At 40.0% G+C, this 27580-nt stretch overlaps 1 protein-coding gene and 1 long non-coding RNA gene across 3 annotated transcripts in view; one reads left to right on the top strand and one right to left on the bottom strand.

Annotated features, from left to right (window-relative positions):
- Positions 1 to 26745, top strand: part of Psa (puromycin-sensitive aminopeptidase) — a 79124-nt gene extending 52379 nt beyond the window's left edge. For both annotated transcript variants that reach the window (XM_068364225.1, XM_068364224.1), the window contains exons 13-16: positions 1595 to 1794; positions 13767 to 13874; positions 14342 to 14464; positions 24103 to 26745. In XM_068364225.1, coding sequence (XP_068220326.1) covers positions 1595 to 1794; positions 13767 to 13874; positions 14342 to 14464; positions 24103 to 24312 — 641 coding nt within the window. In that variant the 3' untranslated portion in view covers positions 24313 to 26745. The remainder of the gene's footprint in view (positions 1 to 1594; positions 1795 to 13766; positions 13875 to 14341; positions 14465 to 24102) is intronic.
- The window catches only part of LOC137632311 (uncharacterized), a 192027-nt gene continuing 188579 nt past the window's right edge, over positions 24133 to 27580 (bottom strand). The window contains exon 3 of the long non-coding RNA XR_011042041.1: positions 24133 to 24256. This is a non-coding gene — a long non-coding RNA (uncharacterized lncRNA). The remainder of the gene's footprint in view (positions 24257 to 27580) is intronic.

The raw sequence follows: 27580 nt of genomic DNA, 5'->3' as shown, positions 1-27580 counted from the left end.
TTCGCCAGTGCTTATTCCATGCATTTTCCCTTAAAGCTTATTTCTTCCTACATGAAGCATAAATGGCTGTGTAAACTTTTAACATGATAAACATAGTTTTGTGATAGGTAGGCCCCAGCCACCTGATAGGTGGAGTAACCGTTTCTTTGAATTCAGCCCACCTAGCAGTATTGACGTACTTCTCCGCATCCTCATCTGGCTGTTTTAATCTTTTGTTGTTCCGTCACTAATACAAACCAATGCTATTTATAAGGGATATTACTTTCGGGGAAGCTGAAAGACAAGCCATAGGACATTTAGTGAGGGTTAATCATTCACCCGCTATTTAGCAGGGGGGGGGGGTTAGTTTGCTACCCTACTCACTTACACCTGGGCTGAGTAACCACTTTTTGCTTTTGGGTTAGTGGAGAATGGATTTTGCCGCTCTCCCCCTCTCCAATTGACTTGCCATTACTGACTTAATTGTTTTTTTTTTTTTTTTTCTTTTCTTTTTTTTTCACTGTCTGTGTGTGTGCTCTCTGGTTGGTTCTCCTTGTGCGGACTTCTCCGGAACCTGACGACCGCTCCTGCGGGACTTTCATGTCCTCCTTTGGTTACGGATCCACATTCACTTTGTCCGTCTTGCCGAGGATGGAGTTGTGACCATGAAAACACCTGCCCTGAATGCTAAGAGTTGTCTGCCTCCCAGTGGGAGAAGTTTGGGCGCCGGCATAAGAAGAAGTCCAAAAGAGAAAATTTGCTCGGAGTCTTCCTCAAAATCGAAGAAACATAGAAATTCTTTGACCCCAGACTTTTTCCTAAAGCTCCTGTGCGATCGGTCTCCCCTGGGGAACGATCGAGTAGAAGTGCAAACCAGTTAACACCAGGTCAACCTCGGTGTTCGAAGAATGGGATTGCTTCCCCTACTGTAGAGAACCCCCCCCCCCCTTCTGTTTCAGGTGCGGCCGTCACTTGACTTGACTGGTCCGCCGTCAATAAAGGCTCTGCTAGAACTCTTTCAACTCAGTGCTGAGAGTGTTATCCTAGGCATACAAACCTGACTATGAATGAAATTGCCAACCTCAACTATCCCTCTGACTCTGAATCATAGGCCTAAGAACTAAATTGACTAATCTGAGAAAAGCGGTCGAGAGGGCTTCTCCCTTGCTCCAATTGTTGTTAACCAAATATCTTGATAATGATTCAATATCCGTTCAAGCACCGCTGAAGATTTACCCTTCATTTTAAAGAACTGTGGTGTTTATAGCTATAAAAATACAAATTACTTTTGAAATTTATTTCATTAAAAAATAATTACATCTCATGACTAGCAACTCAGGTGGTGGTATGAAAAATTAGAAGATATTTGTTGTTCTGAAACACAAAAGGCTTTGTAGTAGTGTTTTCCACAAGTCAAGGTTGGCTAGTTAAATTGATTTCTTAGTACTGCATTTAAATGTTTAGTTATGGTAGTCTGTTAACTGTAATTAGGGAATTAATAGATCTATTTGATGTCAGCTAGCATTGCGTAATCTTTTTTAGAACACCTTTACACATTGTAATAATCTTTAGTTATTTATTTGATGTTAGCTATTACTTTTTTATCTATTTTCAGAACACCTTGACACATTGTTAAGATCTTTAGTCTTGGGCCAGTTAGGTCTGTATGGTGATGATGAAGTTGTAACTGAAGCAAAGAAAAGGCTTGCAGCTCATGTTGCTAGCAGCAGTACACTTCCAGCAGACCTTCGATCTCCAGTTTATAAGACCGTGGTTTCACAGGCGGATGAAAAAACTTATGACCAAATGCTCAAGGTTTGTATATAAGATTAGTTATTGTTGGTCGTTAAAAGACTTCAGCTACTTTTTAAGTAGCCTAATTCTCATGGCTATAGCTTTTGTTGCATGTTTACAGTGAATATGTATTCTAAGTACCGTACGCAGTAAATTTCTATGTATTTAGTGTGAAAATATGAAAAAGTCCAAAGCAATTGAAATTCAAGTAGATTAAAAAATAAGCGAAGTGATTATCAATAACTTTAAAGGATTAAACGTGGCACCCCTTTCTCTAGTTCCTGTTTTCTCCCTACAAATTACCAATTGTGCAGGGACACAGTCATAAGAACAACAATTATTGTAGAAACTTGAGTCATCCATATTGAAAACACTTTATCATTAAGAGTTATATTACAGAATGTAATAGTGTCAGTTTTTTTCCCTTAATTATCCTAGAAATTAAACAAAATTGTGTTTTAAATATTTAACTTAGCCGGTGAATATATAATAGCTGCTGCTCCAGCGGCTCGACAGAAAACACACACAAAAACTCGCGAGCGATCGCTATGAAGGTTGCGGGTGTGCCCACCAGCGCCAACTATCGGCCAGATACCGCATATACATGTAAACAGACCCAATTTTTTCTCTGTCGGCCTTAATTATTATTATTATTATTATTACTATCCAAGCTACAACCCTAATTGGAAAAGCAAGATGCTATAAGCCCAGGGGCTCCAATAGGGAAAAATAGCCCAGTGAGGAAAGGAAATAAGGAAATAAATAACTGAAGAGAACAAATTAACAATAAATCATTCTAAAAAAAGTAATGTCAAAAGAGATATATCATATATAAACTATTAACAACGTCAACAACAAAAATGTCATATATAAACTATAAAAAGACTCATGTCCGTCTGGTCAACAAAAAAGCATTTGCTCCAACTTTGAACTTTTGAAGTTCTACTGATTCAACAACCCGATTAGGAAGATCATTCCACAACTTGGTAACAGCTGGAATAAAACTTCTAGAGTACTGCGTAGTATTGAGTCTTATGATGGAGAAGGCCTGGCTATTAGAATTAACTGCCTGCCTAGTATTACGAACAGGATAGAATTGTCCAGGGAGATCTGAATGTAAAGGATGGTCAGAGTTATGAAAAATCTTATGCAACATGCATAATGAACTAATTGATCGACGGTGCCAGAGATTAATATCTAGATCAAGAATAAGAAATTTAATAGACCGTAAGTTTCTGTCCAACAAATTAAGATGAGAATCAGCAGCTGAAGACCAGACAGGAGAACAATACTCAAAACAAGGTAGAATAAAAGAATTAAAACACTTCTTCAGAATAGATTGATCACCGAATATCTTAAAAGACTTTCTCAATAAGCCAATTTTTTGTGCAATTGAAGAAGACACAGACCTTATATGTTTCTCAAAAGTAAATTTGCTGTCAAGAATCACGCCTAAAATTTTGAAAGAGTCATACAAATTTAAAGAAACATTATCAATACTGAGATCCGGATGTTGAGGAGCCACCGTCCTTGACCTACTTACAATCATACTTTGAGTTTTGTTAGGATTCAACTTCATACCCCATAATTTGCACCATGCACTAATTTTAGCTAAATCTCTATTAAGGGATTCACCAACCCCAGATCTACATTCAGGGGATGGAATTGATGCAAAGAGAGTAGCATCATCTGCATATGCAACAAGCTTATTTTCTAGGCCAAACCACATGTCATGTGTATATAGTATGAAAAGTAATGGGCCAAGAACACTACCCTGTGGAACACCGGATATCACATTCCTATACTCACTATGGTGCCCATCAACAACAACTCTTTGAGATCTACTACTTAAAAAATCAATAATAATGCTAAGAAACGACCCACCCACTCCCAACTGTTTCAGTTTGAAAACAAGGGCCTCATGATTAACACGGTCAAAGGCAGCACTAAAATCAAGGCCAATCATACGAACTTCCCAACCACAATCAAGGGATTTCTGTACTGCATTGGAGATTGTAAGAAGGGCATCACATGCTCCAAGGCCTTTCCGAAAACCAAATTGCAAACTAGGGAATAGATGATTACCTTCAGCAAACCTATTAAGACGTTTTGCCAGAAGACGTTCAAAAACTTTAGATAATATGGGAGTTATGGAAATTGGGCGGTAATCAGTGGGACTTGAGCTACCACAAACACATTTACATAGAGGAGTAACATTACCAATTCTCCAACAAGTGCTAAAAGCTCCTCTTCTTGCTAACTTGCGTAAAATAACAGATAACTTTGGAGCTAAGAAATCTGCTGTCTTTATAAAAAACAAAGGAAAAATACCATTTGGGTCTACACCTCCATAAGCATCAAGGTCCATCAACAGAGCTTTAATCTCACGAGATCGAAAAGCTAAACTAGTTAGTTTAGCCTCAGGAAAACAGGAATGAGGAAGTTCAAGTTTTTCATTACTCTGTTTACTGTCAAAAACATCAGCCAAAAGGGTTGCCTTTTCCTTTGGACAGTGAGTGACTGAGCCATCTGGTTTAAGTAAAGGAGGAACTGTTGCATCTACACCAAAGAGTGCAGATTTAAGGGTAGACCACCATTTATGTTCCTGAGTTGTACCAGAGAGGGTTTCTTTTATGATTAAATTGTACTCCTTTTCAGTTGAGGCATAAACTCTCTGAGCAAAAGCTCGAAGCTGAGTATAGTTGTTCCAGGTCAAATCTGATCTGTTACCCTTCCAAAGGTGATAGGCCTCCTGCTTCTCCGAATAAGCACGTCTACAATCATCATTGAACCACGGTTTGTCCTTCATTCGGTACCTTAGCACACGAGAAGGGATACGCCTATCAATTATGTTGACTAGATTCTCATTCAAAGGGACAACAGGATCTACACTATTATATAATTGTGACCAATTCAAGCACAAAAGATCATGCAAAATCCCATTCCAGTCTGCTTGGGATTTCATATAAATTTTACAAGAATATGATATATCAGGGACAGGCTGCTCAGTCTTCACTAATAATGAAATCAAGGCATGATCAGAAGTCCCGACTGGAGAACCAACCTTACTAGTTATAACGCCAGGGGAGTCAGTGTATACGAGGTCCAAGCAATTACCAGACCTGTGAGTAGCTTCATTTATGATTTGCTCACAGCCTGATTCTGAGGCAAAGTCTAAAGCTCTTAAGCCATGGCGATCGGTAGGAGAGATAGAACTCAACCACTCCCTATGGTGAGCATTAAAATCACCAACAAAGACAAACGAAGCCTTTCTATCATCTTCTTGTATCTTAGCCATAATGGTAAGAAGACAATCAAAGATAGAATCATCCATGTCTGGATTACGGTAGATTGAACACAAATAAAAGTTGTTATGCCTGCCACAAACTTTTATTACCTGAATCTCATGACAACCACATTGATAGCAGGACTTATGAGAAGCAGGGTACTCGGTCCTAATATACACCGCCATTCCCCTGGCCCTAGGAATGGAATCACGTTTCAGCATTATTGGCTTCTTAAAACCAGTTATAAGGAGCTCAGATGAGTGCCTCATATTAGAAACCAAAGTTTCTGAGCACAAAAGAATATCATACTGTCTGGACGCAACTGTAAGGTCTCGGATATTTGCATGAAGACCACGAATATTGCAATACAGAAGACGACATTGACGAAATCTAGGACGTACTGGTCCCGGATTTTGCTCAATGTCTCCAGACAGCATAAGAATTAATAGAAATAAAAAAGAGACATCATACTTAAAAACTAGATTAACAAGAATTAAAACAAAAACAATATGTACAGAATAATAATAAAAGTGATTGATGATATCCATAGACTATAGTAAAAAGTCGGAAAAACTGGTCAACATGGAGGAGCCGATACACCATGCAAGGCTAAATACCCTCCAGGATAGCCACTTCAACTGAAGGGAGGACAGTAAGGATGGTTTTAAGAAGAAAAAATCAGAAAAAGGAAAAGACAACCTCTTGATAAACCACCAGGCATCCATGGCCCTTCTATTAAGCCTGCCCAACACACCATTTCAAAAAAACAAGAGGAAGAAAAAAAAAATAAGATAGAATAGTGTGCCCGAGTGTACCCTCAAGCAAGAGAACTCTAACCCAAGACAGTGGAAGACCATGGTACAGAGGCTATGGCACTACCCAAGACTAGAGGACAATGGTTTAATTTTGGAGTGTCCTTCTCCTAGAAGAGCTGCTTACCATAGCTAAAGAGTCTCTTCTACCCTTACCAAGAGGAAAGTACACTGAACAAATTGCAGTGCAGTAAATTAACCCCTTGGTGAAGAAGTGTTAAGTATCTCATTGTTGTCAGATGTATGAGGAAAGACGAGAATATGTAAAGAATAGGCCAGACTATTCCGTGTAAGTGTAGGCAAAGAAAAAATAAGCCATGACTAGAGAGAGGGGTCCAATGCAATACTGTCTGGCCAGTCAAAGGATCCAATACCTCTCTAGTGGTAGTATCTCAACGGGCGGCTGGTGCCCTGGCCAACCTACGACAAGACGTATCAATACTCGCTGTATAACCTGGAGTTTTCTCAACATATTTGGTGAAGTACTTCCTTTTGGTTTGAGCTTTCGCAGTGCAGGTGTTTTATCTTCAACTTAAATCTTGAACTCGTTTTTGGATAGATTTAATTTTTGATGACTTTGGATTGTTTTTTGGACTTTCTTTGACTTTTAAATGGCCGACCCTTCCCTTAGTACGGAAATGTGTTTTAGGCTTTTAGCAATTATCTTATCACGTTATAAATTAATTATAGATTTTCCTCTATATATTTTATATCTCAACCGCCTTTATTAGGCCTCTTCGATTAGCTTTCCATTTATAATAAACATCAAGATAAATTTTAATTATTTGTTTATTTGCGACCTTTCCTGAGAGTAGGCGGTCCTAACTTGGAAACCGAAGTTAAACAACGTTGAGCCCTTTCAATCGTAAATAACTTTTACAGAGCAAATGATTTAAAACTTATTAAATGAATATTTTTTAGAGAGAGTATCACGGTTTCACTTTGCAGAAAGAGTAAATCGATTCTGACGTTTTGTTCATTCTTCTTTCAAAGCTTAAATGTTTTAAATACTATTTTAAAGGATCTTTTTAATTGAAAATCCTTTCAGTTTTTTCCTTTGGTCAAATAACCTGTTTATTGACGAAAGGTAAGTGGGCTCTTCTCTTCGGTGTGAAATCAAGAGGGAGAGAGAGAGAGGAGAGAGAACGTTCCGATCTTTATTCTCGTCCCAAGCGAGTAACGTTGTTCTCGAGTCAGTTTTTTACTCTCGTCCCTAGTCTCTGTACGGGGAGAAAGGATAAAACGTTTTTAGTTTTTATTCTTGTCCCAAGGCACTGTACGGTGAGAGATTGAAAACGTAGTTTTGAATGAACTAGTGTTTAGTCTCCTTCCCAGCCACTGATCTTTTTATCTTAAAATATGTTTACTGTTTTTTGCTTGTATTAATGTGCTTACATTATACGACTGATTTCGCAATTATAACCTTTTGATAAGGGTAGACTTGCGTGCTTCAGGTAGAAATCAGTTTTATTCATACCTAATGTGAATTGTTAAAAAATTCGATTTCAGTGAAATAAGTGCAAAACAGAAAATCGTAGTGATAAAGTGATAATTGCGCAAAGTGTTATCAGTGTTGCGACCGAGGGTTCGTCTGTTCGTGCCTGTCGTTCGCCTAGTCCGAGACCTCTTGCAAGCTCCCAAGCCCAGGGGAGAAGTAATGTCGTACGACTTATGGGTTCGAGAGGACTTGATCAGCGAACAGACGTTCCCTCTATGGTTTCAGGCGTGTCTCATCAACACCGCCCCTACCATAAGACGAGCGAGACGATTTTCTCCTCGTCATCCGAAGGCTTTTCGCATAAGAAACCGTGGAACAAGGTTTCGAGGCCCTTTAAGCGAAAATCAGTCCTTTCAGGACAGGTCCAGCGTCCTGGTTTTAACTATTAGGACAGCTCTGACCCTATGCAGTCATCGGAAGACTGCTCGCCGCCTAAACAAAAGCGTAACACAGGCTCCGAGAGTCTTTTTGTAGGCAAGGTTTTGCAGTCACAGACGTTACCCTCGTCTATTACCGCAACCATTCCCGTTGATCCTAAATGGGTTGTACGGCAAGACATGCAGAATAAGCTTGCCTCTCTTATGGAGGACTATTCTGCTGAGCAGGTTCACGATGATCCTCGCCGCTTAGCTGATCGAGATCCTGGCCGTCAGCCGCCCAAACGAACCTTTGCTCCTCCTGTTGACGTTGACGTTACAAAGTCACGTCAGTCACGTTTTGTAGAGCCTCACTCGATGCAGTCCAGTGTTGACTTTCAGCCGCTTGTGGACGTTCAGCCGCTGCCGCATGCTCTTGTTGACGTTCAGGACGTTCGCCAACCAGCGAAGTTGACTTGTTTTGACGTTGAGCGTCAAGCACCGCAGTCAAGAGTTGTTTTGACTGCTCAGTCTAGGCAGTCAAGGCAGTCTCGAGTTGACGTCGAGCGTCCTCCCGCACCTGTTGGTTGTTGCTGGTCAGTCCTTTAAGCAGTTACATGACATAGCGTCCTTGACTGCTACTGTTGCTCCTTTGCGTGTGGACTCTGCTTGTCAAGCATTTCCACCACGGCAGGTCTCTCCTTGCTTGAGACTCGGCTATTGTCGGACAAGGTTCCTTCAGATGAGGAAGTTGCTGTTCCCCCTCCTACTGATATTCCCTTGAGGACTCTGTCAGACGGAGAGGAGCCTAAAGCTTCTCAGCCTCTATGGACTTTAAATAAATCATGCTGATTTTTAAGGATCTTTGTCCGGATCTTTTTGTAACTGCTGCTCCTTGTTCGCCTAAACGTCAGAGTTTACACTAGGCCTAGCTACTTCGAAGCCGTTGTTTTATAAGCTAGTGCTCTCTCTCTTCTAGGAGAGCTTTACGTTTGCTAGGCGACTGGTTTATCACCAGGAGGAGTTTGGGGGAGACAGCCTTTGCTTTCCCTACTTTTAAGCTGGCTTATAGAGCGAGAGTCTGATATGACACGGGAGAAGTTCTCGGCTTGGGAGTTCCTGCCTCTGCCCAGATAGACTTCTCAAACCTCATAGACTCTCCCTGGCGCCTGGCCATGAGACGCTCCAAGATTTTATGGTCGACTTCAGAGCTAGACCATCTCCTGTTAGGAGTTTTTTCGAGCGTTTGAAGTTTTGCTGTACAATTATGTCATGCATAAACAAGGCTTTCAGGGATGGCTCCAATGATCTGACAGCCACGTTCTCTGCAGGAACAAGTCCCTCAGGGATGGCTCCAATGATCTGGCAGCCATGTTCACTGCAGGAGTACGTAAGAGGCAAGTGCGCTCAATGTGTTCATTGTCAAGACAAACTTCACGATGAAGTCTACCAGGCTGTCTTGACAGCATTAATGGAAGGCGACTGGATGGTCTCTCTCGACCTTCAGGAGGCATACTTCCACATTCCTATACACCCGGATTCCCAACCGTTTCTGAGGTTTGTTTACAGGAATGTGGGGTACCAGTTTCGAGCCCTGTGCTTTGGCCTCAGTCCTGCTCCTCTCGTGTTTACGAGGCTCATGAGGAATGTGGCAAAATCCCTCCATCTATCGGGGATCCGAGCCTCCCTGTACTTGGACGACTGGCTTCTCAGAGCATCGTCCAGTCTTTGCTGTCTGCAGGATCTACATTGGACGTTGAGTCTGGCCAGGGAGTTGGGACTTTTGGTCAACCTAAAAGACCCAACTGATCCCATCCCAGATTATTATATATTTGGGGATGGAGATTCGCAGTCCAGTTTTTTCGGGCTTTTCCGTCTGCCACCGAATAGAACAAGCCCTGCTCGAAGTCCAACTAATGCTGAAAAGAAAACGTTTGTTCAGTCAGGAGTTGGAACAGTCTCGTAGGGACTCTCTCATCCCTGGAGCAGTTTGTCTCACTAGGGAGACTACACCTTCTGCCTCTCCGGTTCCATCTAGCCTCTCACTGGAACTAGGACAAGACGTTAGAGACGGTATCATTCCCAGTCTCCGAACCAGTAAAGGCATGCCTGAAATGGTGGGACAGCAATATCAGTCTGAGAGAGGGACTATCCCTAGCAGTCAAGAACCCAAACCACGTGTTGTTCTCAGAGGCGTCGGATATGGGTTGGGGTGCGACCCTGGACGCTCGGGAATGCTCGGGTCTGTGGACCTCAAGTCAGAAGAGCATGCACATCAACGGCAAGGAGCTATTAGCAGTCCACTTGGCCTTGATGATATTCAAAAGCTTCTTCGAAACTAAGTGGTAGAGGTCAACTCAGACAACACCACAGCTTTGGCGTACATCTCCAAGCAAGGAGGCACACACTCCTTCACGCTGCTCGAGATCGCAAGGGACCTTCTCTTATGGTCAAGAAATCGAGGCATCTCCCTGTTGACGAGATTCATCCAGGGGGACTTGAACGTCTTGGCAGACTGTCTCAGTCGGAGGGGTCAGGTGATACCCACGGAATGGACCCTCCACAAGGACGTGGGCAAGAGTCTTTGGGCTACTTGGGGTCAACCCACCATAGACCTCTTTGCCTCCTCGTTGACCAAAAGGTTACCAATCTATTGCTCTCCAGTCCTAGATACAGAAGCAATCCACATAGACGCGTTTCTACTGGATTGGTCTCTTCTGGACTTATATGCGTTCCCACCATTCAAGATAGTCAACAAGGTACTGCAGAAGTTCGCCTCTCACGAAGGGACAAGGTCGACGTTGGTTGCTACCCTCTGGCCCGCGAGAGAGTGGTTCACCGAGGTACTTCAATGGCTGGTAGACTTTCCAAGAAGTCTTCCTCTAAGGGTAGATCTGTTACGCCAGCCCCACGTAAAGAATGTCCATCAAAGCCTCCCCGCTCTTCGTCTGACTTCCTTCAGACTATCGAAAGACTCTCAAGAGCTCGAGGCTTTTCGAAGGAGGCAGCCAGTGCGATTGCAAGAGCGAGGAGAGCTTCTACCATTAGAGTATACCAGTCGAAGTGGGAAGTCTTTCGAGACTGGTGCAAGTCAGCATCTGTGTCCTCGTCCAGTACCTCTGTAGCCCAAATCGCAGATTTTCTTTTACATCTGAGAAAGGTTCGCTCCCTTTCAGCTCCCACGATTAAGGGCTACAGGAGCATGTTGGCTTCGGTCTTTCGACATAGAGGCTTAGATCTTTCCAACAATAAAGATCTCCAAGATCTCCGTAAGTCTTTCGAGACCTCTAAGGAACGTCGTTTGGCAACTCCTGGATGGAATTAGACGTGGTCCTAAGGTTCCTCATGTCAGACAGGTTTGAGCCATTACATTCAGCCTCCCTGAAGGATCTCGCCCTCAAGACACTTTTCCTAGTGTGCTTGGCTTCGGCTAAAAGGGTCAGTGAACTTCATGCCTTCAGTAAGAACATTGGCTTTTCCACAGAAAAAGCCACTTGTTCACTTCAACTTGGTTTCCTGGCCAAAAATGAACTGCCTTCTCGTCCTTGGCCTAAATCTTTTGATATTCCTTGCTTATCAGAAATCGTAGGCAACAAACTGGAAAGAGTAATATGTCCTGTTAGAGCTCTTAAGTTCTATTTAGCTCGTACTAAGTCATTACGAGGTAAATCTGAGGCATTATGGTGCTCAGTTAAGAAACCATCATTGCCTATGTCAAAGAATGCTTTGTCATATTTTATCAGATTTTTAATACGAGAAGCTCATTCTCACTTGAATGAGAAAGACCGATGTTTGCTTAAGGTTAAGACGCACGAAGTTAGAGCTATAGCAACCTCCGTGGCCTTCAAGCAAAATAAATCTCTGCAAAGTATTATGGACGCGACTTTTTGGAGAAGCAAGTCAGTGTTCGCGTCATTTTACTTAAAAGATGTCCAGACTCTTTACGAGGACTGCTACACACTGGGTCCATTCGTTGCAGCGAGTGCAGTAGTGGGTGAGGGTTCTACCACTACATTACCCTAATTCCAATATCCTTTTTAATCTGTCTCTTGAAATGTTTTTAATATTGTTTTTATGGGTTGTACGGAAGGCTAAGAAGCCTTTCGCATCCTGGTTGATTTGGCGGGTGGTCAAAGTCATTTTTTGAGAGCGCCCAGATTAGGGGTTTGATGAGGTCCTGTTGTATGGGTTGCAGCCCTTAATACTTCAGCTCCTGGGAATCTTTCAGCATCCTAAGAGGATCGCTGGGCTTCGTGAGGAAGACAGACTAATAAGGCAGAGTAATCGTCTAAGTCAACTGCCTTACCAGGTACCTTTATATATTTGGGTTTTGTTATGATATAACTGTCAAAAACTCTAAGCATATACGCTGTAAACTTAATTAACTCTGGTCTCTACCCACCACCATGGGTGTGAATCAGCTATTATATATTCACCGGCTAAGTTAAATATTTAAAAATGATATTTTAATTATAAAATAAATTTTTGAATATACTTACCCGGTGAATATATACTTCCTCCCCGATAGAGACCCAGCGGGATGAGAAAAATTGGGTCTGTTTACATGTATATGCGGTATCTGGCCGATAGTTGGCGCTGGTGGGCACACCCGCAACCTTCATAGCGATCGCTCGCGAGTTTTTGTGTGTGTTTTCTGTCGAGTCGCTGGAGCTGCAGCTATTATATATTCACCGGGTAAGTATATTCAAAAGTTTATTTTATAATTAAAATATCATTTTACATTAAAATGTAATAATTATCAAAATTTACAATATCAGAAGAAATATTGCATTTTCTTGTAAGGAACAAAGTTTATGGTTTATTGAGTTACTTTTACTAATTACCATGTAACTATGAAAGTAAGAGGAATTTTGGCAAAATGTTCTGTATACCCATTCTCCATTGCCATACAAAGCTCTGAATTTTTTAAGGATTTTGTGTTTTTCTTCCTATACGCCCATATATTAGCATTCCAGACGTCCCCCTTAATTCAATACTTCTCCATTCATTATCTCCTACTTCACATTTCTTAGTTCTCAGCCATGTAGTCTTCCAACTCTTCTAGTTCCTTGTGGAGCCCAGTTGAACGTGTGGTGAACTAATCTCTCTTGGGGAGTGCGAAAAGCATGCTCAAACCATCTCCATCTATCCCTCACCATGATCTCATCCACATATGGCACTTGAGTTATCTCTCTATAGTTTCATTTCTAATCCTGTCTTGTCATTTAACTCCCAATATTCTTCTGAGGGCTTTGGTCTCAAATCTACTCAATCTGTTGGGGATTGTTTCATTGTCATACCAAGACTCATGTCCACATAGTAACACAGATCTCACTAAACTAATATATAGCTGGATTTTTATAACAGGTATGAATTTATGCCTTCCAGTTTTCCAATTTCTTATGCCTTATGAATCACATCACATCATTAATGAAACTTCACTATCCAAAACACTGGAATCTGCCACCACATGCACAGAACTGCTTACTAACTGGATGTTAAGTTCTACTGATTCAACTACCCTATTAGGAAGACTACTCCACAACCTGGTCCCAGCTGGAATAAAACTTCTAGAATACAGTGTAGTATTGAGCCTCGTGATTGAGAAGGCATAACTATTAGAATTGACTGCATGCTTAGTGTTACGAAAAGGCTGGTTCTCTCTGGGAAGATCTGACTGTAAAGGCAGGTTAGAATTGTGAAAAATCTTATGCATCATGCATAATGAACTAATTGAACGATGGTGGAACATATTTATATCAAGATCCGGCATAAGAAATTTAATAGACAGTAAGTTCCTGTCCTACAAATTAAGACGAGAATCAGCTGCTGAAGACCAGACAGGAGAACAATATTTAAAACAAGGTAGAATGAAGGAATTAAAACATTTCAGAACTGATTGATCACCAAATATCTTGAATGTTTGATTTGGTAGTTTAAATTAATAGAGGTAACCAATTTTGTGATATTTTAAGATGCCTCTTTGTGTTTATAGACAGTAATTTGAAATCATATTAAAACATCTATTTATCGATTTCAGCTGTACCGCGAAGCAGACCTGCATGAAGAAAAGGATCGTATTTCCAGGTCATTAGGAGCCACACGCGATCCCAACCTCATTCAGAGGGTGTTGCAGTTTGCTATGTCTGTAAGTATAGTTAGCATAATGTTCAACAGGGTGTTCTCTAGATTTTAATTAGTTATTTTTGGGCCAGTATCTTCAAAATTCATACGTTGAAATTTAAGAAATGGTAATTTTTTTCATTAATAATGTTATTTGAATTAATATCATAAATGTGATTAGTAATGGGGCATGTAGAAAAATTAATTATCAAATAGGGGTTTATCTTTTAAAATTCTTTAGTGTAATGGTTTTCCTTGGGAATTAGGCTACTTCAAATAGAAAAAAACCTGTCAAAAAGTTAAAAATTTGGGTTAGGTTAAGTTTATTGTTAGGTGGTACGTGACTACTACTGTTAAAATTATTGTCCTGCGTAAGGATATGCAATTACATTTATAAGATTTTCAAGCTGGAGCTAAAAAAGGTTTTAGAAGAATCCTTTTATTCTATCACTAGAATTTGCCTTGAAATAAAGCATGAACTGAACTTTTCAGGCTGAAGTTAGGAATCAAGATACAGTGTTTGTCATCATCAGTGTTGCCATGACAGCTCCAGGACGATCAGCAGCCTGGGCTTTCTTTAAAAAGCATCATCAAGAACTAGTTGACAGATATGAGGTGAGATATTTTTGCCGTATAAGAGGGTGACAAGGTTGGCCGATAAATTTGATTGATCATATTGATACATGAGTTTTATCCAGAAAGTCTTTGTTATAGTTTTACATTATTTTTACAGCTTTAGCGTCAAAGAATATATTTTTTATTTTATAATATTAGTTAGATAATACAATATGAAAATTTTCTTTCACGCTATTACATATTCTGTAACCCTTGTGTAGTTATTTGTCTTTAAAGTAAATATGTTGGTATCCTTTTTATAAAACCAAATTTGTTCCTATATGTATACAAACCTGAGTTCTCTAAGTTAGGAATATTTTTTTAGTATGAGGTGCAGCAGTCAATGATGTAGTTAACGAGAGATGGTAAGCGAGGATGAGGATCCATCCTCCAGTTAAATGCTCTCGTGTTTTGGCCACAAATATGTGTACACTCGGCCCTCCTTTATTGCGGGTTCTTTGCGGTTTCAGTTTTACGTGACCGAGAAAAACGCAATACCTGTTAACTAAAAATTCTCATTCGCATTAAAATTCACGCTGCGCGATGATTTCAAATAGCCCGTGCTCCTTTCCACTGGGAGTGCTTCGCGCCACCACCTATCTCTCCACACAGCTGGTCCTACCTCTCTCTGTACAGCGTATATCCATTTACTGTGGTAAAAAATTACAGCTGTATTTGAAAAACAGATTTTGATTAAACTGGTGTTCCACATAAGTGTATCCATTAATAATGCATGTAATATTCACATTTTAGAATAGTTTTTATAATAAAAAACATAGCAAATCTTATGCATTGTTTACATTCAAATCAGCTGATCAACTTCGAGTATTGTGCCATCAACCTCAATTTTCAGATCAAATAACTCCCTTATTAATTTGTGTTCGAACCCGTACTTTGGTGACCCTGTGTTACAGCCAAGTGGCGTATCATGGGTTCCCAGGCTACCCTGCATTATTATTCTTAGCTAAGCTAGAACCCTTGTTGGAAAAGCAGTATGCTATAAGCCTAGTACCTCCAACTGAGAAGCGACGATTAATGTATATAAAATGTCTTGATACCAGTAACAATGTTAAAGTAGATATGTCATATATAAACTATGAAGAGAGACGCATGTCATCCTGTTCAACATAAAAATGTTGTCTGCAAGTTTGAACTTCTGAAGTGCCACCTATTCAAGTTCCTGATTAGGAACATCATTCCACAATCCCATCACAGCTGCAGCTGGCATTAAACTTTTAGAATACTGTGTAGTAATTGAGCCTTATGAAAAAATAATAGATCAAATGTGTTTCTCAAAGGTAAATTTGCTATCAAGAATTTCCTACAATTTTAAAAGTTGTACTTGAGAAACATATCAGTACAGAGACATGGATATTGAGGAGCAACTGTTCTCAACTTACTTACAATCATACTTTGGGTGTTAGTAGTGTTTAGTTTCATGCCCTAGGGGGTCCTCGGGTTACGACGGTCCCGACTTACACTGTTTCGTGGTTATGAACGCCCCCCCCCATAAAAATATAAAAAATAATATTAAGCGTTGTTCCGTTTTACATCGTTAGCGACGTAAACAATTGCAAACTAGTTTCTAGTGCGCTCTGTGGTGGTTGCAGGCGAGGAAGACAGCGTCTCTCTCTCTCTCTCTCTCTCTCTCTCTCATATGGTATGGTATGGTATGGTAGTGCATCTAAGAAAAGAAAGGCCTTCACCATGGAAGTGAAATTAGATATTATTTAGTGGTCTAAAAGCGGTGAAACGTCAACGAACATTGGCCGATCACTTGGCCTTAGTCGTTCGACCGTAGCTACTATTCATAAGGACAAAGAGCGCATCGTTGAACATGTGAAAGGATCTGCTCCTATGAAATCAACAGTGATAACCAAGCAGCGTAGTGGTTTAATTATTGAAGCGTCGTAACCCGAGGACCCCCTGTAATTTGCACCGTGCTCTAATTTTAGCTAGATCTCTATTAAGGGATTCAGGGGATGGAATTGAGGCAGAGAGAGTAGCATCATATGCAACAAGCTTGTTTTCTAGGCCAAACCACATGTTATGTAATATGAAAAGTAATGAGCCAAGAACACTACTCTGAGGAAAACCAGATATCACATTCTTATATTCACTCTAGTGTACTACACAAGGCCAATGCAATAGGTCGAGGCTGTGACCCCGTGTTACGTCCACAATCACCCCGGGGTTTTGACTTCGGTTCCCTAACTATTCTGGTAGCCAGGTATGAGAGGAGTGTACTGCTCCAAACAACTTTTATTTCCCTATTGATGGCAGAGCTTCAGCACTCTCCATCTACCCATTCTACCTGGAAATTGAACTCTGGCTCCTCCCTCAATCCATGATACTCCTGTATAGTAAGATGAGAAAATGGCACCACTTGGGGCTATTATAGCATGCTTGCATGCAGAGGGAAGAGTCTGCACTCCTTCACTCACTGATGTCGGCATTCTCAGACCTCCTTCAGTCCCCGATTACAGAACCATCCTATTGCAGAGGGGATGGGATAAATTACTGCCATCTGCTTTATCCTCTTCTCCGGCTGGGTACTTGAGATTCATCTGCCTCTAAAACACTGGACCATGGACTGGTGCCGACATAGACAGACAATCCCCAAGCCAGAGTGTTCCTTTGTGGACATCCATGTGTGCCATGCACTATGTCCACTTAGAATAAACAGTTAAAAAATACTTGGAAATGGGCGTTAAGTAGACCATTGTTAAACTGATAGCAACTATTTTTTTTCTAAATTATTTGGCATAATTGAGCACAGACTAAACAGCTTTCCTCAGATGACTTTCTTCAGTTAAGAGTAAACGAGTTTTCTTGAATTAAGAACATCTCAATAAGTCTTACTGTATTGAAGTGCTCAAGACGCTCAGTCTTCTGATACAAGTGAACAGTTTCAAAGTTAATCAAGGTACACAGAGAGAAGGCACACATAGGGAAATGATTATATTAAACAAAAAACTAATTTACATAAAGGAACGTTGAGCTGGTCACTGCCGACGTCATCCATAACTGACAAACTTCTTCTCCACACCTGTCTGGTTAGCTGATCATATTCTAACTTGATTGATGGGAGCTCTGAGAATCCCCCTGGCCTAGCAGTGGCAGATGATACAATCGCATCTCGCCATTTCACGTCCCCATCTGCCTCTCTCCTTGCGGTAATTATGTGTGGGGATACAGATGAGGTCAGACTGATTTGCTGATTTAACTGTTTAATGGCGTTTTTCAAGGCGGCACAGATTTGTTTGATACCTACGGGGGGAGGGGGGAACTCCTCTCAGTCTGAGCGGGGAAAGGCTACTACTCGGCCTTCAGGCCTAAAGGAGTTGACTTTTCCTCTGCGTCGGTATTGCCTACCTGCCCTTAGTCAGAAGTTAGACCTCCATGGAGCACGGTTCACGTCCTTCGGTCCCTAAAGGGTGCCCCCTATGACCCACAACGCCAAGCAGCAGATCTTCACCTGACCTTGAAGACAGGTTTCCTGCTCGCGTTGGCTTCGACCAAGAGAGTCTGTGAATTCCATGGTCCCTCTATGACATCTCATTCACGGTGATGGGGAAGGTCATGCTTGACTTCGTTCCTAGCAGTATTGTATCCCAGATTTGAACCCTTCGGATTGGAAGTCCTTTGTAGCGTGACAAATGATCCGGATCAACAATTACTATGCCAGGGAGGTACTTGAGGCGCTACCTCAAGAGAACCGCAGGAACCACCCCCACCCCCCGAGTGTGAGCACTCTTCATCAGCTCAATAAAGGTCAAGAAAAGGATCACCAAGAACATGTTCTCAGCTTGGATTCACAAGGTCAAAGACTAGACATTGAATCCTGATCTTTCTCAACAGAGGAGACCTAGAGCTTATAATGTTAGAGCCATGAGTATGTCTCTAGTATTTAAGCACTACAGTAATACCTCGGTACTCTACCATAATCCATTCGGGATCAGTGTACGACCACCGATTTGTTCGAGTACCGAAACCTTTTTTCCCATAAGAAATAATGGTATTTAGTTTTATACATTCCTACGCATTCCAAAATGCCCAAAATATTAATAAAACGTGTACCTAAACAACAATAATTATTTAAATGTATACGAAATTGGTCGGAAAATCCTATAAAACAATTTCAAACCATTTACTGTACCTTTGAGCAGCGGTTCAATGACATACAGGAATGGATGTGGAGAGGACGGAAGGGGGAGGTTACTGCTTGGCACTTTCTTCACCAATTCTTCATAAATATGAAGAGCTTTCTCACAAATGAAAGCTTCACTTATACTTTCCCTGGCCAACTGCTTTTCTTTAACCCACGAAGGATGACGGGCAGCGCCGCCAAAGGAGGACGACGGTTTATTGATATTTATAGAAAAAAGAAAAAAAACTGTAAATATATTATTTTTCACTCTAATATATAAGTATTTGGTATCATTGAAACCGCAAGAAGATGAGTTTTTTTTTAATAGGGCATTTATTGTTTAATGCATTGTTAATTACTTTGGATATAAAAAAAAAAATGTCTTTAGAAATCACAGTTGCAAAAAAATCAGTCACTTTGAAGCTGGATTATTGCAAAACTTATTATTCCTATTTGTTATAACAGCACTAATTTTGTAAAGAATGTAATTTTGAAAAAGTCCTAAAAAAAAAAAAAACAGAATATTCTATCCAGTAATAGGGTGGTAAAAAAAAATTAGATATCAATATATCAAATGACACTTTTTCACCATTTGGTAATGCGGATTTACAAAAATATTACAGCGTTCATAATTATCTCTTGGATGGCCTATCAGTATTTTGCTGATAGATAATATAAGCATTTAGAACTAAATCTAGAATTAATCTTCATTGTTCCTGTGAGTAATGTCTTCTGTGTTAGTAGGGCTTCTGCTAGAGGATGAAGCAAGAGGTTCAATGTCAAGATCGTCTTCATAAACATCGCTATTAGTAATATAATCATCATTATCATGCTCACTATGGCTGAAATCATCAGCACTTGTTTCTGAATCATAAAGATAATCAACATCTTTTATCCCGCCAACAGATAATAAAATCTCGATCGATAAGCCAAACGGCACCTACCCCCATCGCCAATGGCGCATGCTTAGCACACCTATAACCTCAAAGTATAAGATTTCTGGCAACTTTGCTTTGTAAACGATCACTGATTGGTTAAAGTAGCCTGTGACGTCAATAGAAGGTGGAGCTAAAGTCATACTTATGAGGGAGAAGGATGAAAAAAATGCATCCACAATATAGACGCTCACAAGTTGAGGGCAATTAATCCATCCATTATATGGACGGGTCATCCTTCGTGGGTTAATAAATATAAGGAGCAACTTTTCCATTTCCTCAATGACTTGTGGCCTTTGCTTACTAATTGCTGTCACTCCCTGTACAACATTAGCTTTCTTTATCACTTCCTCATTTTTCAAAAAGGTCAAAATGGTCGACTTCGCCATGCCATACTGTAAGGCTAAATCAGACTCTCGTATACCATTCTTGTACAGTGATACCTCGGTAGTCGAACGACTCTATACTCGAACAATTCGGAGTTCGACCAAAATTTTCGAGAAATTTTTGCTGCGGTGCTCGACCAAAAATTCGGTACTCGACCAGCCGAACACGTGACGACCGCATGGGCTTTGTGATGATCGCGCCATCTCGGCCACTCTCGCTTGTTCGGGAAGCATCAGTTCTCTCGAGAGCGTCACTCAGACAACGCGCGATCAGCATTCGTTGTGATTTAGTGATTTTCAGTGCTTTTAATTGCTTTTTTAGCTTTCATAATGAGTCCCAAGAAAGTAATGAGTGTTAAGGGGAAGGAGAAGAGGAAAACAGTGCGAACAACGATCGAGTTGAAGAAGGAAATTATAGCGAAATATGAGAATGGTGTACGAGTGTCCGATTTAGCGGTAGAATACGGAATGGCGAAGTCGACCATTTCTACGTTTTTAAAGCATAAAGAAATGATTAAGAAGGCGAATGTTGCAACGGGAGTTACGGCGGTAACTAAGCAAAGGCCACAAGTGATTGAGGAGATGGAAAAGTTGCTTTTAATATTTATTAAAGAAAAACAGTTGGCCGGGGAAAGTGTTAGTGAAGCGTTCATTTGTGAAAAAGCGTTGCATATCTATGAAGAATTAGTGAAGAAAAGTCCGAGTACCAGTGAAAGTGATTCATTTACATTTAAAGCGAGCAGGGGTTGGTTTGAAAAGTTTCGTAATAGAACAGGTATTCATCGTGTTACTAGGCATGGGGAGGCAGCTAGTTCGGATCAAATTGCAGCCGATAAATACGTGGGGGAATTCGATCGGTACATAAATGAACAAAATTTGATCGCACAACAAGTCTTTAATTGTGATGAGACTGGGTTATTTTGGAAGAAAATGCCAGCCAATACGTACATTACCAAGGACGAGACGAAGATGCCAGGTCACAAGCCAATGAAAGATAGGCTAACATTGTTGCTGTGTGCAAATGCAAGTGGCGATTGCAAGATCAAACCCTTGTTAGTGTACCACTCGGACAACCCCCGGGTGTTCAAACGAAATAATATTTGTAAAAGTGCACTACCAGTTATGTGGCGCTCGAACACTAAATCTTGGGTCACAAGACAATTCTTTACTGAGTGGATAAACGAAGTGTTTGCCCCCCAGGTTAAGGCTTACCTCATTGAAAAGAGCTTGCCAATGAAATGTCTTCTGGTTATGGACAATGCTCCTGCACATCCTCCAGGTCTCGAGGATGACTTGAAAGAAGAATACAGCTTTATCAAAATCAAATTCTTGCCCCCCAATACTACTCCCATACTCCAGCCCATGGACCAACAGGTCATTTCAAACTTCAAAAAACTCTATACCAAGGCCCTTTTCAGAAAGTGTTTTGAAGTGACCAGTGACACGAAGTTGACCCTAAAGGAATTCTGGAAGGAACACTTCAGCATCCTCAACTCTGTTAACATGATTGACCAAGCTTGGCGAGGTGTGACCTATAGGACATTGAACTCTGCCTGGCGTAAGCTGTGGCCATCATGTGTCACAGAGAGGGAGTTTGAAGGTTTCCAACCAGAGGCGGGTCCAAGCACTGCTACCCCTGTAATTTCTGATGACACTGATGTCGTTGAGGAAATTGTTGTCATGGGCAGGAGTTTGGGGCTTGAGGTCGACAAGGATGATATTGATGAGCTTGTAGAAAGCCATTCTACCGAGTTGACTGTGGAGGAATTGTTGCACCTGCAACAACAACAGCAGCAGGATCTGATTGTGGAGCAGGAATCTTCAGAAGAGGATGAGGTAAGGGAGGATGTTCCAAGTTCTCTCATCAATGAAATTTGTTCCAAGTGGGCAGATGTGCAGGCTTTTGCTGAAAAATACCACCCAGAAATTGCAGTAGCAAACCGGGCAGTGCATATGTTTAATGATAGTGTCATGTATCATTTTCGAAGAATACTGCAGAGGAGGAAGAAACAATTAACAATAGACCAGTTTTTCACAAAAGAAAAGAAAGCTGCTACATCAAAGCCTGTTTCTCCTCCAAAGAAGAGACAAAGAAGAGAAGAAACCCCTGAAATAGATCTGCCCACCCTTTCATTGGAGAGAGAAACAACTCCTGAAGGAGAACTACCCCGCCACATCATGGAAGGGGACTCTCCTTCCAAGCAGTAACCTCCCCCTTCCATCCTCTCCACATCCATCCCTGTATGCCATCGAACCGCTGCTCAAAGGTATGTTCACTACAGTACAGAAAATGGTTTAAAATTGTTTTATTTTAGTACAGTAAATGGTTTAAAATTGTTTTATAGGATTTTCTGACCAATTTCATACACATTTAGATAATTATTGTTGTTTAGGTACACGTTTTATTAATATTTTGGGCCTGTTCGAGTGCTTGGGAACGGAATAGAATATATACCATTATTTCTTATGGGGAAAAAAAATTCGGTACTCGAACAAATCGGAGGTCGAACACGGATCTCGAACGGATTATGGTCGAGTACCGAGGTATCACTGTATTTCGCAATAATTTTCTTCTTCAACTCGATTGTAGTTCTCACTGTTTTCCTCTTATCCTTCCCCTTATCACTAACTATCTTGGGGCCCATTATTATCGGCAAAAAAAGACAATAAAACGCACTAAATCACAATAAATTCTCAACTCGTTTTGTCGGACTGACGATCTTTCTTGAAATGATGCTACCCGACCAGGTGAGAGTAGCCGAGATGGCTGCTCATCTCACTCGGCCATGTGTTCGTCTGTGTTGGAGTTCCAATTCTTTGTTCGAACACTGCAGCAAAAATTACTAGAATTTTTTGGCCGAACTCCAATTTGTTCGAATTTAGAGTCGTTCGACTACCGAGGTATCACTGTACTTTGTGACGCAGGCCTTGCAAGCGGGTGTGTGGAAGTGTCAAACGACCTTCACCGCACACTTCCTACAAGACGTGACCCACAGGAACATGAAGACGTTCTCCATTGGCCCTTTAGTGGCTACACAATAAATGGTTTAAACACCTCAGGCTCCTGGATGGACAAGTAACAGATGGTGGAGGGCCAGAGTTTAACCAGGGTCAATTCAGGGATGAAAGATAAAGAATGATTGGCTCTTTCTTTCATCTTCCCCTCTTTTGGGGAACAGCGCCTACGGTACTCTGCAAAGCTGGCTGGCCTCCACTGTCTGCAAGTAAAACCATTTCCCTCGTGTAACCAGGGATAGAGATACATACTTGTAACGTCCCCATACCCCTTCGCACGGTGGGATTGGGTAACGTCTATGGTTGATTCAGAGTTATGTTTCTGAGAATTCTTACCTAGACTAGTCACACTCTGCTAGTATCACACAATCACAGATTGTTCAGGCCACTATTTAGCAAGATATCAGGGTTTCTCCCAGCTACATGAGCACATATGGGAAAACCCCTTGTCAAATACCAGCCAGTTGGTTTGGACTTCCACCCTCCTTGGGAGTGTCATCCCTATAAATAGTGAAATGGTTTGTAATTAGTGTCAGAAAAAATGACAAATTTGGAAGTAATTTTAATTTCCTAATGATACAAACCTTGAGCTATTTGAACAAATTGGCCCGCCATCACCTGTCCCGCGATAAGTCCTACCCGCAATAAAAAGTGACGAGACAAAACGGGCATGTGTGTGTGACCGGGGTATTCCTTTAGCTTCACCAAAAGTATAATCCCTGTACATGTAAAGAGCAAAGGTTTATATCATTAGGAAAACACAAATCACTTCCAAATTTGTCATTTTAGCTAGAAATTCTAGTGGTTTTGTCTTAATTCTGTTATCTGTTTTTTTTTATTCCCCCTTGCAAGTATGCATTTACAGATGCTAGTATGATTTTATACATTCTGTTTTTCCTGTTTTTGGAGTTTTCTAAAAGTTCCTACAGTATTAGCTTTGATCTCATTTCACCCACTTACAAAAATATTAGAAAACAATTAATATAAATCATTGTATGAGCTGAGCATTTTTATTTCCTATTCTGTTCATGTACCCCCATGATATTCACAGAGTTAATAATAATTTGTAAGCTTTATAAATTTTATTTGATTCATTATAACTATTAGTGGGTTAGTGTGATTTTTTTTTTTATTTTATTTTGATTCTTACAGGGTGGATATCTTGTTACACGTCTTATTAAATACATCACTGAAAATTTTGCAACTGAAGAAATGGCAGCAGAGGTTGAAGCCTTCTTCCGTGAGCACCAGATTCCTGGAACTGAGCGCACTGTCCAGCAGAGTTTAGAAACCATCCGCCTCAATTCTGCTTGGTTACAAAGAGATCAAGATGAAATAAAAAAATATCTTTTGGAATTATAAATTCAAAGCAGAAAGTCATAGTTTAGCAAAATGTGCTTGATTTTTTTAAAGAAGAAAACGTGTTTTTATTGAGGTGTCAGAGAAATTGTTGGAAATAGCTTATCAACAATTGATAAAAAGGGGGCATTACAGCATAATGTTTTCTTTTAGGATTTTTTAAAATACCTAAAAACCAGGAGTGTAAGAAAATGAATTTGGTGTGCTTGATTTTTTTTTCAGTCGATAATGCATACAAACTTGGAGACAGGAAAATAATTTGGCGTGCTTTAGATCCTAAGTATGATTAGTTCATCTTTCATGACGCCAGCCTCGCAGAATCCTTAAATATCGATAAGATGTGCTCTAAAATGTAGGGTTCTTTCTTATGTAGTGGTTGGATTTTTTCATTCAGTCATGTCATATGAAATAATTCATTCAATTAATGTAATTCATTAGTAAATTTAGAGCTAGATTAAACCGGGCCTTAATGTTAGGTGTGGCTGTGAACACTGTTTTTTTTGGGGGCCGGATTAATGGATAATTTCAATGCAGTCATTGTGAGAGTTAAGTTAAAACGGCATAGCATTTGATTGTACCATATTTCTTCACAATATCTAATGGAGATGTGTAAATTAAGCTAGACATTTTACTTTTATATTAAATTAAAAATGTTGACAGTTTTTGTTACCATTATTCCTGCAACTAAGAACAGGATAAACAGTGCAATATGCAGTTTTTTTTTTAGAGTAATTTATATTTATTCATCAAAAGTTTGTTAGTCATGCAGGCCCACATATAGTTCAATGTATTGATGGTGTTTTATTCTTGGTGGTTGTAGTTTTGCTTAAATCTTGATTATGAAATAAATTCTATACCATAAAATGGTATGAGTAGATTGTATTAGTAATTTTATTATAATCATTCACGTTAGCAAAGCTAAGATGTGACTTTTAGATTATGATTTATCAATATGTTAATTTTTGTGGTTTTAAGAATATTTAAAGATTTGTCTAAGTATCTTTTTTATAGTCTGCATCATTCCAGGTTTAATCAGTTTCAAAGGAGCATACTGTACTGTGTATAGTATAGCAGTATTACATACTTTCTTATTGTATTTAAAAGTGTTCTAGTTACAAAAGGTTGTTTATTTGCTGAATTGCTACTATTTTCAGTAAGAGCAACAAAATAAATGAATACTGTAAACAGGTATTTCGAAGCACATTCAGTATGCAATTTACAACAAACTTAACTTTTCAGGGTACGACATTGAGCACCAGAAGGACAATGTTTAGTTTTTACTAAAAGTTGTTTTGTAGAAGTAAAAAGTATCCCAAGGATTTTAAAGGTGGTTGTATTGACATCTGTGGAGGCTTTGCCCCACCTAGTGGTACTGCACTAAGTTTTTGTTTATAAAAATCCATTCTCCAGAATGCTAAATAGAAGGTACTGTCAATCTTTGTTCCATTGTACCCCGTATAAAGATATATGTAATACTTGAATGGCGTAGTATTCATATATATATATATAGTCAAATGTATCTTTGTAAAACATTCGCATACTTATTTACATACTGTACTTTATAAATGCAAGATTGCCATATACAAACAAAAATAGGCTGTGACCCCAGAGGATTTTATCACTTACCTAACTGTTGAATGGTTTTGGTACTCCCGTTTATTTCTTTTTATAACATTTTGATAATTGTAAAACCAAGCTTTCTAGGAATTGGCTTTCATTTCAACGCTATTCGTACCATTGGCTGTACTTCCCTATGAACATTACAAGATGTTAGTACTGCATTATGTATTGAAAATTACAGGAAAGTATTGTTAATCTTATCTCCTCACTTGCCTAAATGCTGCAGTAGAATCAGTACCTTAATTTACACAAATGAAATGTGTAATTGTGATGCCTTAGCAATTTACAAACAAGTTAATTATCCCTTAGATTTTGTGGTTTAGTTTAGAAATTATTATGGATAAAGGAAGTTAATTATAATTGTATGTATCTAATACAGACAAATGATAATTGTACATTATCATAAAAATTAATATGAGAAGTAGATTTAATATTAATTCTTTGTATTGCATAATGTCTCAACTAATTTATTTGTAGAAATTACTAATGTCTGGTAGTAATTTATTCTTGAATTTTACTGGATATATGTAGTGCATAATTACTTTTCTAGGTCAAATGGAATGCCCTGTTGTTTAAGATGCATTTCTTGTCTTTATATTGTATGTCTCTTTGTTATAAAACACATTAGGAGTAATTTAAGTCAATGAAGCACATAGTACAGTATCTACAAAACTCGGCTAATTTGAAGGATGGCCATGTCCTAAGAATGTAAAAACAAAAAACTTGTCAATATATCTTTTGCATCTTCCCTTTTCAAGAATACACTTGAGCATTGTGACATTACCTTTGAACGTAAATACACCGGATATCTTTTGCTATATGACTTTCATTTACAGTACTTATTTTATCTTTATTTCAATCAGTAACTATAATAAGGCACATGATAATTATAGATGTCATCATGGCTACATATTCATCTTCTGTCGGCCTGTGTTTGATGAGCCCGGGCATACTCCACATTCCTATTGAGACTGTGAGCTCTGCTCTCTTCTCTAGATGGCGTACTGCTGTGTCCCATGTTGAAAAAAATGCATATTTCGATGGTTGCTTAGAACTTCACCTCTCCTTGTGGGGGTGAACAATACTGGTGGTTTCCGGGATAACACGTGACATGGTTTCTTCTTGGGCTGTGACCTGAGTTCTCCTAGCTACTGGTTGCCAGATAGGACAGGTGCATGGCCCCATGTGGGGTTGTGTCTACCTTGTGTTGAAAGAGCTTGACCACTCAACTACATCTTTACTACCTAGACTGTAGATTCTGCTCCCTTCTCTAAATGGGGTACAGTACTGCTGTCCCATTATCAGAAGAAGACACCCAGTAGATGTAGCATCTAGTGTGGTTTCTCCCCTTGGGAGAGATTTATGGCCTGATGAGAAGCAGTTAAGTGGAAAGAGATTCATTTTTCATCCTCTTCCAATTCTGATACTGACGCTTCTAAGGAAAAGTAGGAGTCCAGGAAGGCCAGTAGTAGTTGCAAGTATAGAGCACTTGACAACACCACTCTTTTCAAGGGGTTGATTCCTGGCACTGTGTCCAAGCCCCTGGTGCTGACCAGTAGCTAGGTGGGCCATTGGTACACAGCTCTGGATGAGCCTGTGAAGTATGGTTTCACTTCCCTTCCTTGACAAGAACTGTTCCTTCTCTGAACGG

This window comes from Palaemon carinicauda, chromosome 41, assembly GCF_036898095.1.
Source record: "Palaemon carinicauda isolate YSFRI2023 chromosome 41, ASM3689809v2, whole genome shotgun sequence".
NCBI classification, from domain to species: domain Eukaryota; kingdom Metazoa; phylum Arthropoda; class Malacostraca; order Decapoda; family Palaemonidae; genus Palaemon; species Palaemon carinicauda.
Note: the sequence above shows the minus strand (reverse complement) of the source record. Positions and strands in the feature narration are given on the sequence as shown.